The sequence below is a fragment of the Pygocentrus nattereri genome, chromosome 9 (genome assembly GCF_015220715.1).
Source record: "Pygocentrus nattereri isolate fPygNat1 chromosome 9, fPygNat1.pri, whole genome shotgun sequence".
Lineage (NCBI taxonomy): Eukaryota > Metazoa > Chordata > Actinopteri > Characiformes > Serrasalmidae > Pygocentrus > Pygocentrus nattereri.
Genome location: NC_051219.1, coordinates 13,327,340 through 13,346,165, shown reverse-complemented (window position 1 = coordinate 13,346,165; position 18,826 = coordinate 13,327,340). Strand labels below are relative to the sequence as shown.

The 18,826-nt window shown below is 41.0% G+C and overlaps 1 protein-coding gene across 2 annotated transcripts in view; it reads left to right on the top strand.

Moving 5' to 3' along the window:
* Window positions 1-18,826, top strand: part of calcrl2 (calcitonin receptor-like 2) — a 46,328-nt gene that overhangs the window by 12,581 nt on the left and 14,921 nt on the right. The window contains exons 2-4 of one of the 2 annotated variants that reach the window (XM_017711512.2): window positions 12,115-12,174; window positions 13,600-13,750; window positions 17,526-17,633. In XM_017711512.2, the coding sequence (XP_017567001.1) occupies window positions 12,121-12,174; window positions 13,600-13,750; window positions 17,526-17,633 (313 nt within the window). In that variant the 5' untranslated portion in view covers window positions 12,115-12,120. Of the gene's footprint in view, window positions 1-12,071; window positions 12,175-13,599; window positions 13,751-17,525; window positions 17,634-18,826 lie in introns of both variants that reach the window. The other variant, XM_017711511.2, reaches the window with a different exon arrangement.

The window sequence follows — 18,826 nt, the reverse complement described above, 5'->3', positions numbered from 1 at the left end:
AGAAGAAGTTTTATTGCCATTGTCAATGAACAGGATTCACAGACTAGGAATTTGCTTCGGCATGAAGGTGCAACATAAAAACAAGTAGTAATAGGCATGCAAAATTAAGTCCACATAAATAAATACTCTATGCAAATATAAAATATAGATAGAATGAATAAAAATAAAAATACAAAAGGCATGTACAACAGTACTATATACAACAGTGCACGTGGAGTAGTGCAATTCAAGTAAAGTGACCAAGGCAGGGTTATAAAGAGGTAAGTGACGTGATTATATATTGTTCTTGAGTCCAATGGCAGAGGGGAAGAAACTGTTCCTGTGGCGGGAGGTTCTGGTCCGAATGGACCGAAGCCTCCTGGCCGAGGGGAGTGGATCAAATAGTCCGTGTGCGGGGTGAGAAGGGTCTGCTATAATCCGATCCGCTCTCCCCACAGTCCTGGAGACGTACAGGTCTTGGAGAGATGGGAGGCTGCAGCCTATCACCTTCTCAGCGGAGCGCACAATGCGCTGCAGCCTTTGTCTGTCCCTGGCAGTGGCCCCGGTATACCACACTGTGATGGAGGAGCTGAGGATGGACTTGATGATGGCCGTGTAGAACTGTACCATCAGCTGGGCCGGCAGTTTGGCTTTCCTCAGCTGCCGCAGAAAGTACATCCTCTGCTGAGCCTTCTTGATGAGGCAACTGATGTTCAGCTCCCATTTGAGGTCCTGGGTGATGGTGGTGCCAAGGAACCGGTAACAGTCCACAGTGGTGATGGGGGTGTCTGTAAGGATAAGGGGGGCAGGGGGCTTGTGGCTTTCCTGAAGTCCACAGTCATCTCCACTGTCTTCTGGGCATTGAGCACCAAGTTGCTGTTGCTGCACCAGGTCACCAGCCGGTCCACCTCCTTCCTGTAGGCAGACTCATCACCGTCCGAGATGAGTCCAATGAGGGTGGTGTCGTCCGCAAACTTAATCAGTTTGACAGAGTCATGGATGGAGGTGCAGCAGTTGGTGTACAGAGAGAAGAGCAGAGGGGAAAGTACACAGCCCTGAGGAGATCCTGTGTTTAAAGTCTGCGTGTCCGAGACAATCTTCCCCAGCCATACTCGCTGACTGAGGTCCGTGAGGAAGTCTGTGATCCACCTGCAGGTGGAGTCGGGCACATGGAGCAGAGAGAGCTTGTCCTGGAGCAGAGTGCGAAGGATAGTATTGAATGCAGAGCTGAAGTCCACAAACAGGATCCTAGCGTAGGTTCTTGGGGAGTCCAGATGCTGCAGAATGAAGTGGAGGGCCAGGTTTATGGCATCATCTACGGACCTGTTGGCTCTGTAGGCAAACTGCAGGGGGTCCAGAAGGGGGTTGGTGATGGACTTGAGGTGGGATAAAACCAGACGTTCAAAAGGTCTTCATGACAATGGACGTCAGGGCCACAGGCCTGTAGTCATTAAGTCCTGTGGCGCGTGGTTTCTTGGGGACAGGGACAATGATGGAGGACTTGAAACAGGCTGGGACATGGTATGACTCCAGGGAAGAGTTGAAGATTCCCGTGAAGACTGGGGCCAGCTCATCAGCACAGTGTCTCAAGGTGGCAAAGGACACGGAGTCAGGGCCCGAAGCCTTGTGTGGATTTAGCCTCTTAAACAGCCTGTTCACATCCTCCTCCTGGACTGAGAGGGCAGAGGGGGCAGGTGGGCAATCCAAAGTGGTTGAGTGTATTGTGGTGTGGGGGGTGGAGGATGGGGGGTGTGAGTCCATGACTTCAATACGTGAATAGAAGTCGTTAAGGTCGATAGCCAGTTTGAAATCTTCTGAACAATGAGGTGCTCTGGGCCTATAGTTGGTGATCTCTTTCAGCCCCCTCCATACAGTGGCAGAGTCGTTAGCATAGAACCGCTGCTTCAGAAGAGCATTGTACTTGGATTTAGCCTTTAACACCTCCCTGCTAAATTCATACTTTGCACCTCTGTAGCTGACTCTGTCTCCCTCTCTGAAAGCAACCTCTTTCTGCTGGCGAAGCTGTCTGAGTTTTGGTGTGAACCAGGGTTTATCATTATTAAAAGTGATTCTGGAGCGTGATGGGATGATGCTCTCTTCACAGAAATGTATATATGACGTCACGGTATCTGTGTATTCATCTAAGCTGTCTGTAGAAGCCTTGAACATGTCCCAGACTGTGGTGTCCAAACACGTGCGTAGCTCCTCCACAGCTTCACTGGTCCACTTTTTATATGACCTCACGACAGGTTTAGAGAGCTTTAGTCTCTGTCTGTACGCAGGGATCAGGTGAACCATGACATGATCTGAGAGTCCTAAAGCCGCACGGGGCACAGCACGGTAAGCACCACTCACTGTAGTGTAACAGTGATCCAACGTGTTCCCCTCTCTGGTCGGGCATGTGACAAACTGTTTGTATTTCGGTAGTTCATGACTAAGTTTCCCTTTGTTAAAATCTCCGAGGATTATAACAAGGGAGTCCGGTAAAAACCGCTCCACGTTCATAATCTGGTCCGCCAGAGCACGCTCAGCTTCGTGCACATCGGCGCTCGGTGGAATGTAAATAGCGGCCAGAATAAATGAGGAAAACTCACGTGGAGAGTAGAACGGTTTACAGTTAATGAAAATGTATTCCAGAGAAGGAGAGCAGTGTTGGGAAATCACTGTCACATCGGAGCACCAGGCGTTGTTGATATAGAAACAGACTCCTCCACCTTTCGTTTTACCTCCGGCAAGTTCCCGTTGTCTGTCCGCGCGGAGGAGCTGGAATCCCTCAAGATGGAGAGCACAGTCTGGGGTCTGTGTGTTCAACCAGGTCTCGGTGAAGCACAACACACTAGAGGAGGAAAAGTCGCTATTTCTTCTCATCAGCAGCGCTATCTCGTCCATTTTATTGGAGAGTGAGCGGACGTTGGCGAGGAAAATCCCAGGTAGGGTCGTGCGCGTCTCCGAAGGCGCACGAGTACACCAGCTCGCTTCCCTCTTCGACGGCGTCTCACTTTTTGTTTATAAAGTGCACTAATAATGCAGCAGGCACTAGAAAAACTGGTGAAATGTCTGTAGGGGTTGTTGTTCTGATGTTTAGTAGCTCCTCGCGGGTGTAGGAACACGAAGACACACGAATAACGCACAAAAACAAACAAAACAAAGAGCACCCGAACGCCAGGGCAGCCGTACGTGGCGCCATCTTGGAAAAGTATCTTACAGGAGAAATAAGTGTCTCCATAACAGTAACTTTACAGAAGAAAGAAGTTCCTCCATAACAGTAACTTTACAGAAGAAAGAAGTTCCTCCATAATAGTAACTTTACAGAAGAAAGAAGTTCCTCCATAATAGTAACTTTACAGGAGAAAGAAGTTCCTCCATAATAGTAACTTTACAGGAGAAAGAAGTTCCTCCATAATAGTAACTTTACAGGAGAAAGAAGTAGCTCCATAACTTAACAGGAGAACCAAGAATCTCCAAAATAGTACCTTTACAGGAGAACCAAGTACCACCATAATAGTAACTTTACAGGAGAACCAAGTACCACCATAATAGTACCTTTACAGGAGAAACAAGTATCTCCATAATAGTACCTTTACAGGAGAACCAAGTACCACCATAATAGTACCTTTACAGGAGAAACAAGTATCTCCAAAATAGTACCTTTACAGGAGAACCAAGTACCGCCATAATAGTTACTTTACAGGAGAACCAAGTACTGCCATAATAGTTACTTTACAGGAGAACCAAGTACCGCCATAATAGTTACTTTACAGGAGAACCAAGTACCACCATAATAGTAACTTTACAGGAGAAACAAGCATCTCCATAATAGTAACATTATAGAAGACCAGAGTATCTCCAAACTAGTCACTGTACAAGACAGGAGAAATGTTATTCCAAGCAGTTTTGGAGCATTTCTGATGGATGATCTGTCATGCTACAATGATGCAGAAAAGTAAATTAGAAAAATTAGAAAAAAAAGAGATACATGTTTTCTATGTATGCATGTGCATTATATATATATATATATGCTTGAGACACAGGATATTTCAGACATGAGTCCTACATTAGTCACTGTTTACTCTTAAGTGTGTTGTTTATACAGCTGCTGGAGTCCTTCCCTTTAAGCACACATGGCAGGCTGAAATGAATATCTTTTAACTCAAATGAAAAAATACTTTGTAATCACCCTGAGCTGGCAGGTCACCATGTGTTTCCACCAGACTGAGTGAGCTTCTTATGAATTCTTCTCATGAATGATATTTCTCTCCTCATTGTGTATCATTTGGATGTAATATAAAGTGGGTGTTTATCATTCAGTGTGAATCACACAGGCTGTTGCCTTGGTTTCCAGAAAATTCCACTTTCATTATGGTAGAACTGGAATCAAGTCACTTGTTGAATAAGAATAGGAAAACATAAAGACTCCCGCACAAACCCACGCATGCGCATAGACACTCTTTCCTTTTTTTCTGTCTCACTCACACATACACACCTCTGCTTTCTCTTATTCTCACTCTTGGCTGAGCAGCTGCGGATGCTGAGGTATTTGTTGACTTTTGTATAGGTGTAACAATGGCTTATTTTTAACCTGAATGTTGCCAGGCAAGAAGGCCAGAAAACATGGGGCCCTTCTTCTCTTTTTCTTCTTCTTCTCCTTTATCCTTCCTGGCTTTAGAAGCTGCTGTTGCTCTTCAGAGTAAAAATAACCCCTTCTCGCCCCCTGTGTCTCAAAGCAAGTGGCACTAACACTGACGCAGACCAGAGGGAGGGGAAACAATAACGGCTATCACAGCACACAATCAGTGCTGACCTATAAGCCGGATATTATAAGGGTTATTTTTTCTTTAGTCTGTAAATAAACAATACTCATTTGATTAAAAAAAGAACAGCCACCCCAAGATAGTTTCATTATCCACAGTCTTTCGTATGTGGTAAACAGTAATATAACATTTTCTCATAATAAGTACAGTATTATACTGACTAGATCTGACATAACAGATTTGTGTGATTGAGCTGCCCATTGCATTCCTGGCAGCTTTAGATACAGTGGCACTTCACATGACTCAGAGAACATACTAGCCTAGCTTGATAGTATTGTGTGATAGGGGAATCCTAGCTAATTGTCTGCGACTAAATATATGACTATATATTAGTAGTAGTAGTAGTAGTAGTAATAATAATCATCATCATAATAATAATAATGCAACCATGTCATTTTTAATAGATTACAAGGCCTACCACAATATGTAGGAGTATATTTGGATACAATTGTTGTGTCTATTTACTGCAATCCTACTGCTTTACTGTTTCATAGAGTTGCTTTTAGATTTTACTTGTTTTTTTTAGAGCTATCAGTAATGGCTGCTTTCCCTTGAGGCAGGTGTTTCTCAGTTGTCTGTTGGAGACTAATTGCACTATTTTTATATACTTTTTTGTGTGTGTGTTCCTCAGATGAACCCAAGGCCTTTTAGAAATATCCCATTGTTTTCATATGAGCTAAATCTTTGGACCACTGCAGGATCCATTTGTATACTCACCAGGCTATTCGTTAAACACAAGCAAATTCTGGAGAACTGTGCAAGTCAGGGGTCTAAGCTTTGTTTACACTCAGTCTGCAATGTAAGCATTTTCTGCTGAGATTGATGTGGCATAAGCCATGCTCTGTTTACCATGGACAGAGCAGCTATCTGAATTGTGCCTTAAGTTTAAGGCAAGGCTGTCTTCAGCTTGGGATGTTTCCCATGTTGAAAGAGGGTCTCTGGTTCCAATCCCACGTTCTTGACCTTTGACCTCCCCTACTGTACAGCCCACGCAAGGCCTCCTGGGATGTGCCGAGGTCATGTGATCCTGCAACGTTTCCTTTCCTTGATGTCGACACAACTGACCCCAGCACGCAATGCTCACTGCACTCTAGCAGACAGGACACACATTGCTCACTCCAGCCCGCCGTGGTCGTGGTTTTTTGCTCTCTGGGGAAATTGTTAATGATGCTGAGGGTCCTATAAGCATTTCCAGAACCCTGAATGAACTGGATTGAATGATATATCACAGGCAAAATGAATGCTGGTCATGAATGAACTATCTGACTGATTTCTTTGCAATGATGTGGACAGCACATTTTAGGCCAAAGATCTTCTCAAAACTCATGTATTCATGAACATTTCTTGTCTTAACGTTCTGTGATGGAGCTTTTAGAGGTATTAAACACTAAGTGACTTTTTTAAATGACTGCTTATGTCTTGGCCATTCAAATTGGGAAAATGTGATAAAGTTCCTCTTTAAGCTATTACAATAGTAACATAAAAGGATATATAAATAAAAACATACATTTCATCTCCACAACTGTTCCTTGCTCCCTAATGTAAGCTAGATTGAAATGTGGCTAGCTACATTCTTTGCACATGCATGTTTCAGCAAAGTGGCTGAATCAGTCAGTCAGTCAGTCAGTGAAATGCCTTACAGAGAGATCACTACATAGAGAGGGATATTATAGTAGGGTTGCAGTTCATAATCCTCTAATTACAAAGACAAATGGGCATTTGAGAGGTCACTGGTGTAAAAAGACACAGACACTGGTCAGCAGAGATGTGGAAAAAAAGTGATCTGGTTAGATGAATCATCGTATTCACTACAAGTGGTGGTTCATGTGTGACATACACAAAGTACAGAGCTGAATGCTTGACACCTACAGGATGGGTCACGTTTTTGGGGGCATTTTCCTGGTATGGTTTGTGTCTACATGTGCTCTTAGAGGCTGTCACTGCAAACCAGTACAAGGTTATTCTGACTGATCACTTTATTCCTGTAATGAAACTATTCTGAGAAGAGCGGTCTCTTTCGGGATGACAATGCCTGCATTCACTGTATGCAGGCTCACCGAATGATTTAATAAGTATGATAATGTGATCACATCAGTATGAGTTTTTAGAGAGAAAAGTTAAACAGCACTCATCTCTCGTGTTTCGTTCCTTCAGTACAGTTCCAGAGACTTTTTAAATCCATGCCAAGGTACATTGAAGCTATTCTGGTGCCTTGTTGTGGTCCAGTGCCTTTGTTTGTCCTTTGTCAGCTGTCTGACATTAAATTTTAATAGTATAACAAAATAACAGTAATAACTGTAGACGTTTAAGAGTTAGAGGCCAGAGATTTGAAGTGCAACCAAGAAGCACATTTCCTCCTAATGAAAGGAGCAGTCGTTCTTGCTTAAATAGCATAATTTACCCCTGTGTCATGTCTCATGCAAACAGAAACAAGCATTGAAGCTTTGGTGCAAAGATGATTTATATATCATATTTTTTTAAATTAAGGTCTATGTCTTATTTTGGTCAAGTAGACCAGATTATCCACTGTGTCAAGCTTGAGGCTTGAACACAGCTTGCAAGACTGCCAGTTAGTTCTGATTGTGTTGTGCATGTGCGGCACATGGGTGTTTGGTAGCTTTTGATTGGTCTACCTTATCTACTGGGGCTTCACAACCTCAATGTCTTTACCTTTAATTTCCCCACTTTATACTTGGCAATAATGTAGAATATAATAAAAAAATTGCAGTCTTTCAGTTGCAAATTTGATGTCAAAACTATTAATCTTTCAGGCCTGAGCACAGCACATTACATAGTATGGAACGTACAGCTCTACAGGTCTAATTAACATGTTTCCAGCTAATCCATAGTCTCAGTCATGTTCACATAACAGTGTATTACCCTTCACCACACACAAATACTGGCCACCAAGTGCGGTGCTTCAGTATGTCACTGAAATCACTGACAGTCATAAAAATAAATAAATAAATAAATAAATAACTAAATAACACAAAAGCAGACATTTAGTCTGAAAAGCTGAATGCAGACAGTGCCACCGCAGAGGAAAACAGTTTGATGCAAATTTCTCCATTATGCCTGTTAGCCAGTTTGCCTGGCTGTCTGAATATAATAAGCAAAATTGCGAAAAGCTTTTAAGAGACCAATTACCAATGTTATTTTAAGGCCAAACCATGGTTGAGAGCTTAATGTCATTTTGTAGGATGACTGAGAGTCAATAGGATATTTTTGACTTTCAGTTGCTAACAGAATCGCTCTCAGCAGTGAAGGTCGAGTCTGAATACAGGCTGACAAAGAATTGTTCCTGTGACTTTATGTCCTTGGTGCTGCTGGAATAGCATTTCTATGCTTTAGAAATAATTGAAAGGAAAGAATGGCCTTTTAAAGATTGCAGCTATAGAAATAGAAGTCATTTTTTCATGGGCTTTTTGTTGATCAGTTCTGTAGTGCCTCGGCCTGCAGTTCATGGACATCTTGCAATATCCTCCTTTAGACAAAAACAAGCATGTTGTGCTTGTGTGTCATTGGGTCAGGCTAGAGTTCACTGACATTCTATGCAATGCAGAACAGCACTTTGTTTAATCTGGGGATTTTGTGAAGGTTAGCTTGACTTTAATGTTTAAAAAAAATCTGAAATCTTGTATGTTAAATCTCATTGACTCTAGTTCATTTTCTTGAAACCAATATGGATTAAGTGATATTTTCAAGTAATGAACAAGCTTACCCACTCAGCTGGTTAAACCATTTTTTGGCATGTTTTGACCTGTTTGGATGGAGCATCATGGTAAACCTTCTAAATGCTATTAGACTTGCTTGAGCAGGATTTCAGATCAGCAGATTTAACTGGCACTATAATTACAGCAGCCTTTTCTTTCTGCCACAAATTGTTTGGCAAATCTCCCTTTTGTGCATAGAAAGTAGGTCTAGCATCTAATCCAAATAAATAAGAATAATTTGACATGTAGAGATTTGAATTACATGTTTAAATTGATTTTATTGCATAAAATTTTCACTTTTAGTTCCATTTTTTTATTTAAAATGGATTTTTACAAGTTTACAGTTTATGTGAGAAAATGACATTTACTAGTATGAAATAATTTCTCACAAGTCAAAATGTACTGTTTACTAGTAGAAATTTTATTTAAATTCCTGAGATGAAGAAAAATGGGAAAAAAAAGGTTAAACTGCTGGCTGTAGTAATTCATGTCAGCATTTAATTTTTAATTTCAATAAAAATCCCACATCTTAAGCTTTAATTCATAGTAGGAAAAATTATTGCCACTATTATAATGAATTGAAAATAGACTTGTATTTTTCCTAATGAGAAATGAAATTTTGCATGCTAAAATAAAATTCCTACAATTAAAAGTTTTTTTAGATGTTATTAGCTTTTTGTACATGTATTTTTCTGGTATAAACTAAATTTTCTTTTACTCTTGCCTAGTGGTGATAACTTTATGCCTTGACTTTATAAACAGCGCTTAACATTTCTCACATTTTTGCATGCCATAGCTCTGCTTCCGCCGAGTTTTATGGATCTGGCCCTTAGTGTGTGAAGTTTGCATTCTTATAAGTTTTCACTGGAGATACAAGGCTAATGTACCTAACAAATAGAGTTTAATTCAGGCTGGCAATTTTGCTCTGAACTGGAATACAGGTTGGTACATTTTTTAAAAATAAAATGGTGCTTTTAATTATATGTCCACATGTACAGCAATTAGCCTCTTACAAACTGCATGCCTGAATCTTCACACTCTCAATTGTGACTCAAACCATGCCACGCAGTGTCATATAGACTTGCCTGGTTTCTGACACTGTGTGACATGCTGTTATCTATAAAAATAGACAATACTCCAGATAAAATTCAAGTTTCAAGATGGCCATATACATTCAGTTTCTTAGTGTAAACTGTGTGAAATTCAACCATGTGTTTAATACTATGAAAAAAAACATTAGTAGAACCCATCCATCCATCCATCCATCCATCCATGCATCCTCAACTGCTTATCTGAATCCGGGTCGCGGGGGCAGCAGCCTAAGCAAAGAGGCCCAGGCTTCCCTCTCCCCCGCCACCTCCTCCAGTTCTTCCGGAGGGATACCGAGGCGTTCCCAAGACAGTCGAGAGATATAATCCCCCCAACTTCCCTGGGGTTTCCTCCCCGTCAGACATGTCTGAAATACCTCCCTAGGGAGGCATCCAGAGGTCATCCTTACCAGATGCCTGAATCACCACAACTGGCTTCTCTCAACGTGAAGGAGCAGTGGTTGTACTCTGAGCCTCTCCGAATCGCTGAGCTTCTCACCCTATCTGTAAGGGACAGCTCTCTCTTCACCATGACGGACCGGTATAGGGTCCGCATTACTGCAGACGCTGCACCAATCCACCTGTCAACCTCTCGCTCCATCCTTCCGTCACTCGTCAACAAAATCCTAAAATATTTAAAATCCTCCCCTTGGGGCAAGAATTCACTCCCAACCTGGACAGAGCATTCCACCCTTTTCCGACTGAGAACCATGGTCTCAGATTTAGAGGTGCTGATTTTCATCCCAGCCACTTCACACTCAGCTGCAAACTGGTCCAGAGAGAGGTCCCGGCCTGATGACGCCAACAGGACCACATCATCCGCAAAAAGCAGATGTGAAATCCTGAGGCCACCATACTGGACACCCTCCACCACTTGGCTGTTCAGAGAAATTCTGTCCATGAAAGTTATGAACAGAATCGGTGACAATGGACAATCCAACCTTGACTGGGAACTTACTGCCGGCTATACAAACCAGGCTCCTGCTCTGTTTGTACAGGGACTGAATGACCCATAACAACGAGCCCCTCACCCCGTACTCCCAGAGCACGCCCCACAGGATCCCCCGAGGGACATGGTCGAATGCCTTCTCCAAATCCACAAAACACATGTAGACTGGTTGGGTGAACTCCCTCTTCTCCAGTACCCCTGCATAGGCCTTACCGGGGAGGCTGAGAAATGTGATCCCCCAATAGTTGGAACACACCCTCCGGTCTCCTTTCTTAAAAAGCGGGACCACCACCCCAGTCTGCCATTCCAAGGGGACTGCCCCAAATGTCCACGTGATGTTGCAGAGGCGTGTGAACATCCAGAGCCCTCAGGAATTCTGTGCGGATCTCATCCGACCCCGGTGCTCTGCCGCCGTTTTCCAACCACCTTGGCTACCTCAGCTTAGGATCATTGGTGGGATTGAGAAGATCCTTGAAGTATTCCTTCCACTGTTCAATGACGTCCCCTGTCGAAGTCAGCAGCCCCCCAGGCCCACTGTATACAGTGTTGGTTGGAAATTGCTTTCCTCTCCTGAGGTGCCTGATGGTTTCCCAGAACCTTTATGGTGACTGTCGATAATCTTTCTCCATGGCCTCACCAAACTCCTCCCACACCCGAGTTTTTGCCTCAGCAGCCGCCGAAGCCACGACCCGGTTGGCCCTGCGTTACCCATCTTTTGCCTCCAGAGTCCCACAAGCCAACCAGGCCCAATAGGACTCTTTCTTCAGCTTGACGGCTTCCCTTACCTGAGGTGTCCACCCACGGGTTCGGGCATTGCTGCCACGACAAGCACCTATGACCTTGTGGCCACAGCTCCAATCTGCTGCATCGACAATGGAGGCACAATAGAGGTTCAATTAGTTGAACCCATGAATTTGAATTTAGAAATTTAGTGCGTTTACATATAGCTCACCAGAAAATCACTAGAATCTTTCATGTATATACATTTATTTAATGAAATGTTTCTTAACAGAATGATCTGTTTGCCTAAAAAAGGTTGTAATTAGTTTTTTAAAGATGAACTGATAGCTTTTCTGAGATTATCTAGCTCTACACTTAGCTCTAACAAGCTTAGCCTCTGAGCTCAGTTAATTTTCTTGGCAGTAAAATCCTTTGAAAACATGCATTGAAAACATTCTTGACTGGTCTGAATACATCTATTGCTCCATACAACTCAGTGGAGGGCAGAGTGGTTTGATTATATTGCATGTGGAGGGCAGCATGTCAGGATAGCTTTGAGTAGTTGATAAATAACAGCATTGGCTCGCAGCATAACCAACGACAATTTCAGGTTCAAGACGATTTTCAATTTTCATCAAGATACAATTAAATTTTTGATGTTTACTGTGTTGAAACGTCTTAATTCTACAGAGCTCTGATTATGTAGTGCTGGATTGGTTCAGACTTTTGAATATTAATTTTCAAAATTTTTTGATGTTGTATTTAAATCATTATATTCTTACTATCTAAAAAATGCATCTAATTTCTGCAGGGTACTGATGTTCTCAGATGCCCCATTTCTTTGCCTCCTCTAGTGCACCATGGGAAAACACCCGTCCTTCCAGTTGTTGCTCCTTTCACTGCTGACCACTGAGGTGAGAAGTATGTCTGTATTTTATGTGTACACATGAAATACATTATAAAGGCTGTTACACATAGACACACACATATTATGCACTGCACTGTGTACAGTTTTTTAATCAATGCTACATTTAAGTAGCATTAATGCTACATTAAACTTACATAGTGTAGCTTTGATCTTTTCAGTAATATAATAGAACTTTTGAATGGCATCGTAAGTGCCTATATGTCTAAATACCCTCTAAAATGCTTAAAAGCATGGAGGTTCTGAATGCAACAGTTTAAAGCTCACTTTGTCTGCTAGATGGATCCTTATATGTCTTTGCAGTGAGGAAAACGTAATAATGACACAGCTACCATTTTTTGGTAAAGTTCAGAGAACTCTTAAGAGATAAACATATATGTATGGGGGGGTGCTAATGTATATGTTTTGTTTGGCACAAGCAGATTTTTGTAAATGCATAATGGGGATTGTGTGGGGTTTTTGGTTTGTTCCCTTGTATTTTTGTATTTGGTTTGTCAACTTGGGAGAAAACAACAAAATCTAAAGCAAGGACTGGAATATGTTATCAATGTTACCATCTTATTTTTATTGTGATTGCTGCTCCTGCTTTGAAAAAAAGAAAAAAAAAGAGATAAACATATCCATTTTAAGTGGGCTACTTTACGGAGCATGTGAGAAAGATAGGTTCTACATGATACCAAAATAGGTTCTCTATTATGAGGTCTGCTTGAATCATGAGAGTCCAAAAAGTAACGAAAACCAGCAGAATACTCCTGACTTTAAAACGTCCTTTTTGGAAATAATATATAATACGTATGGATATTTACATATTGTCACTGTTGGAACAAAATGTCTTATATCCAAATGAGTAACTTTACAAGAGAAGGAATAAGTTGAACAGAATAGTGTAGATACACTGTCTATGTCTACATCATATCTATGTCAATATGATGTGCACTTAACCCTCAGGGGTCAACGAACCCACCCATGCATCAAATTAAAAATTTTCTGTTATGTTATTCTGTCTTTGTGATAATGCATGCGGAAAGGCGGTTCAAACATCTCCTGAACCTGTAGCTTCTGCCCTTTTGATTTCATCTTATTGCGGCCAGTGGGCACTCAGGAAATCACTACGGACTTACCCATCATGTCAGAAAGCCTTCATACTTCATTCATTTGACATTGGAGACACATGCAAAATGGTGCAAAAGGTTTGTAGCTGCTGCAGCAGTTTTGGAAAGTAGCGGTGAAGATAGCGGAGCATTTGATATGAAACATATGGGTATTGTCTTACATGCAAGGCATATTTAAGAAATTGTACAAAAATTGAAACGAAGTGGCTGTTTGGTTCATATATAATGCATATGAATCATGTTTGACCAAACATCCTGATATAGTATAAAAGCAAACCAGTGTGTATATTTCTTTGCTGCAGGTATGTCAGGGTGAGGATATGACAGCTACAATGATGTCACTGGTGGAAGTGACTTCACCCCCCCCACTTATGAAGTCCAGACGGAGTATCCTGGCTGCTCAATTTGAGTGTTATCTCCGAATACTGCATGACCCACCACATACAGATTCAGGTCAGGAAACACGGACAAGCACACGCCACTGCTTCCTTCTCTCTCTTAGACTAACTGTCAGTCATGATTTGTTACTGTGTGCTATGAGCGTCCTGACCCATCACAGTCCTGGATGTTTTTCTGTCAACATATTGTAAGCCTCTACATCCACTGAAGAACATCAGAATAACTGAGACACTCACATGAGCATGCCAGGCCGACAGGGAGAGATAATACACCATAAAAGTTTCTCTCGCACACCACGAAGAGCATTTTGAACGTGCGCAAAATGTAGAGTGTGCTGCAAAGATCAAGCAGCAATTTTCTAACAGTGCGTCACCGGTTTGTATTTCACACAGATTTAAAGTCTATTTTCTGGTGTTTTCACGTGAGTTTAATGAAAAAATAAAGCAAAATAAAATTTGAACTCCAAAATCACCCCAATGTTGCTGAGCATATAGAAACGACCCAGTCATCAGTCATTCAGGCAGTTCTCCATACTAATTGAAAACAGTTACAAACATGTGCAAGTTATTATTATTATTATTATTATTATTGTATATAGGTACTTATACTACTTATATTTAGTTGATAACTTATTTTTAATACAAATGCAACATATTATTACATATAGACACTAAAATATTATTATTATCGGAAAAGAATCTCTTACCTCCAAAAAAGCTACAGAAGCTGGTAGAGCTGTGTGATGGTAGTGTTGTCATGTCCACATGAAACCATAGAGCTTTCAAAAATCTCCATGCTGGAGAGCATTTTCAGAAACCTCTGTTTTCAGTGAACAGAGGTTCAGTGAACGGGAGGCCAAGACGCAGAGAAAAAAAATGTTTTCTATCTTGTTGGATACATGTCGAAGGGCCAGTAGCCCCACCAGGGATTTTGGATCCCATTAAATAATAGCGTATTGGGTCCTGCCTCGATATGTGGCCACTGACAAAAGTAGCTAGGAACTTGCAGCACCTTGTAACTCTCATAATTCTGCCAAAATATTCAAGACAAACACATAACTGTGGTAAATATTTAGATGGCACACCTCACTAATGATGTTTGACAGCAGCAGCATAAAACTTAGTACTAGCTTAGTAGATGTAAAACAGACACTTGTTAACATAAAATCGCAAATATGATGCCATGTGTGACTCTTTACTACAAAAAAATAAACACAGCACCACACGAGTTTTGAAAAAACACTTGTACAAGTATACAATGTCTAAAAATTTATTGTGGAAAAATAATTAAATATTTAAAATAATAGGATTTATCGATGAAGAGGATAAAATCATTTTTCTTTTTTTCATAATAATAAAAAAATTCAATAGTGCCATGGTATGACATGTCATTCACAAAAAATGCCGCTCACCTCCTTCTTCAGTTGGGGGTGTGAGGATGGTACAGTATGAATAGCTTTAGACTAAGCTAACAGGATCATTTCCACCACTCAAGGACTATACCAGTTTTGTACATTGTAAGTAAATATTCTGTGTATGCTGATTAATAGTTTCATATTTGGGGGAAAAAAACTATTGTTCTAATCATTTTTAGGGCACTGTCAGACACAGGCTCTTGGATTCGCCCAAACTCTTCCCTGCCGGCATACGGCACCCCTGGGAAGGGACTTTAGTTTTACTAGAGAAGGTTAAATAATGTACTTTGCAGGGTATTTGACTGATTGATTCATACTACTAATACTGTACTAATATCTAAGGCTACATTCACATTACCAGGTTAAAGTGGATTTTTTGACCTAATGTGACTCAGATCTGATGTTTTCAGGGCTGTCTGGACACACAAATCTGATCCTTTCAAATCCAACCTGTGCCACAATCATATGTGGTCCTAGATCAGATTCATGTGCGCATGCGGGTCATTTCAGGATGCCAGTTTGTTCACATTAATGACAGATTTCAGTTACTTACCTAAACAAGTTTGAACCATCGCGTCAGAGAGATTGGATTTGAGCAAAAAATCTGATTTGTGTAATGAGGCTTGTAATGTGAACGTAATTTCACCAAATCACTTTAGCCAGACATGACTGAAAGGTCTTAGACCGCATTGTCACATCAGCGCTAGGATTAAAATTAAAAGCAGATTAAAACACCAAAAACTTTCAAGAAAGAGACATCCTCCTTGTAATTAGGTCTTCAGATGTGATGCAAATGTTGGTTCACTTGAGCTGTATTTCTAATTTTAGTATAAAGGAAATCGCATTGTCGGGTTTAGTTTCCTATTCACTGAAACGCAGAGGTGCCTTTGTCTGTTATTAGATTACATTTTATTACATGACTATTAAGTATTTTTAATGAAAGACCTGACATGGTGTTCAAAAGAGAGAGCAACCAGGCTGAGATCATTGTGAGAGAGAGCGCAGGAGTGAGGGGGAAGACTGTTCTCTCTCCTGAAAGAAAGGAAGTGAAGTTTATCTGTGTCACTCTTACCCAGTGCCTGGCTGTCTTTGAGTTTCTTCCCCGTCTGTGTGCGTCAGGCTTCCTTAGATTGTGTACGAGGCTGCAGTTTGAGGAAGCACATGCTCTCGCCTTTTGTTTTCTGCTACTTGACGCACTCCTCCGGTCTCCTTTTCTATGAAGCTAATATAAACAGTGCGTCCGTCATGCCAGCTCTTATGAGGTTCTCACTGGCACCAATTATTTTTCTTGCGATGTGGAAACTTAAAGGAACAGTTTGCCTAAACAGTTTTCCTCATATCCCAATTGCAGTTGATCACCTAAGATATTAAGTTTAGACTTTAGACTTGCAATGGAGCTGTAAGGCTAATGTGGCTAATAAGTAATAGAAGATTGTGGGCTCCAAGTAGGATTGTGGCTAAATCATTGAACATTGGCCTCAAACCGCGTTGAGTTGCCTTTTCCTGCCACTGTATAGCATTCTGCTGTCTCCAAGATGGAGAAGAAGTTGCAGAATTGCATATAGCCCCTTTTTTCCGTTCTTTGATCCATTTTTATAGATAACAATATTTTTAACAGCGTCTGGAACCACATAAGCAGTGTATTTCAAATTACTTCACATCACTACACAGCTTGGGGCAAATTGGTGATGATTTGGCCATGAGGTTTGATGCTAATGGGCAGAATCTGAGTTTTCATGATATATTTGCTACATTAGCTGTAGTCATCTGTCTCCTGAACCATTTCACCATGCACAGAACACTAATCATGAAGGGGTTCTAAGAGTAGACCATTTTCTGTACTAAAGAACTCTTGAAGAAGCAACTTTTTAAAAAGAGAAGCTGCTCAATAATACAACGCGTGTATTACAACACAACACATGCAAGGGTTCATCTGTTACTACTGCTACAATGTTATTGCAGTACAATAAAATAATTGTAATAATTTACATTACTTAAAATCATCTGTATTATTCATCTTCTTGTTTATTTTAGAATGGTCAGTGTTATGATACATGTTTTGCTGTAGCTGTTTTCACTTGTCCTTCTCATTTCGATTTTGCACAAAGAGCATTATGCTTTGAAAAAGCTCTTTTGCTCTAAATGGTTTTGATGATTTGTGTTGCTGCCCAGCAGTCTGAAGCTCTTGCAAGCAGTCTGGTCATTTGCACCACATTCTTTAGATTGTCATTTAGGTGCCTGCGCAGTCTCATGGGTTCCTGGTGTCTACCACACAAGAAGCCAGTCAGGAAGTGGCACGATTGACCTCACCTTGTCCCCTTTGAAAACAGTGGGACGAGTGGGTTTAGTTTATATTTACTGCCGATGACGTAGAGCTGTGAAGCTAAAGCCCTGTCTCACTGCTGCCGCCTTTAGGACCCTACTGTAACCGCACGTGGGACGGCTGGCTGTGTTGGGACGACACGTCTCCAGGCGTTACTGTGCAACAGTGTCCCGCCTACTTCACAGACTTCGATCCATCTGGTGAGCGACTTGAAAATTTTCAGCTTTTTCATTTCAGAATGTATCCATACAGTCGAATGCAAATGTCATGCACTGTTGATCTTTTTGTAAAAATAAGTTAACACATCTATTTTTAGCTAATTTTAGTGCACAATTTGTATTTATTTGAGTTCAACACATTGGGAAAAATAAAATGATTTTATACATATACATATTTATATATGTGTATATACACACATACACTGCTAGAAATAAAGGTCCTGTGCTGGTACGTTTTTTGTTCAACAAGGTAAAAACAATGTAAATGTTCCCTCAGCGGTACAGCAGTGGTTTTAGGGCCCAATTGTGCACCTTAAATAACTTTTTCCATGTGAAAAGTGTGTATTTGTATCTTTTCATAACCTAATATTTTAAAACAGAACAATAACAATAAAATAAAAAGCCAGGAGACGAGATGGGGTGTGTGGAGTCAGTACAGCTTAGAAAATTTAAAGGATTATGGTACAGTTATGTTCCCTGACTAAAGGTATTGAGAAGTTCCCCTGAGGGTACCACCCCAGTGACAAAACGGGTACTGCCCCAGAAACAGTTTACTACCTTTTTTCTGAGAGTGTATATACACACACATATAGTGGTGTCAGTGCAGGAGGTGATGTGGAAAACATTGCGCATTCATGGGTGAATGTGTTTTTTTATTGAACAACAACGGAGAAAGTCTTTCTGAAACAGCCAAGATAGCAGGAAGGTTACTTTTCACAGGTAAACTTTCTCCTGTTGGTTGGCACTAACACTGGACTAACTGTCCCACAGGAAAACACAGAATAGCACGCATAACACATGCACATCATCAAGCTAACAGCAACAACTCGCCACTGTGAATGGCCGCTCCTCCCGCTGTCCCATGGCAGTGTCACCGGTAACAGGACCCTCCAGTATATACATTTATAATATAAAATGTGCCATAACTTTCATACAGGCCACATTTTTTCTTTTCATTTCTGTTTCTTTTTTTTCAAAATTTGTTAAATTCTGCAAATAAACAGTAATTGTGTATTAAAACTCGCAGAAGTGTGTTCTCTGTAGAGGATGTTCAACAAAATCAACTAAATTGGCCAGAGGTGCCCAAACTTTTGCATACGACTGTAGGAACAGAGTTGATAGGTGCATAAATTAAATTTGAAATGTCTGATATTTGTGTTCATTTAACCCAGCAA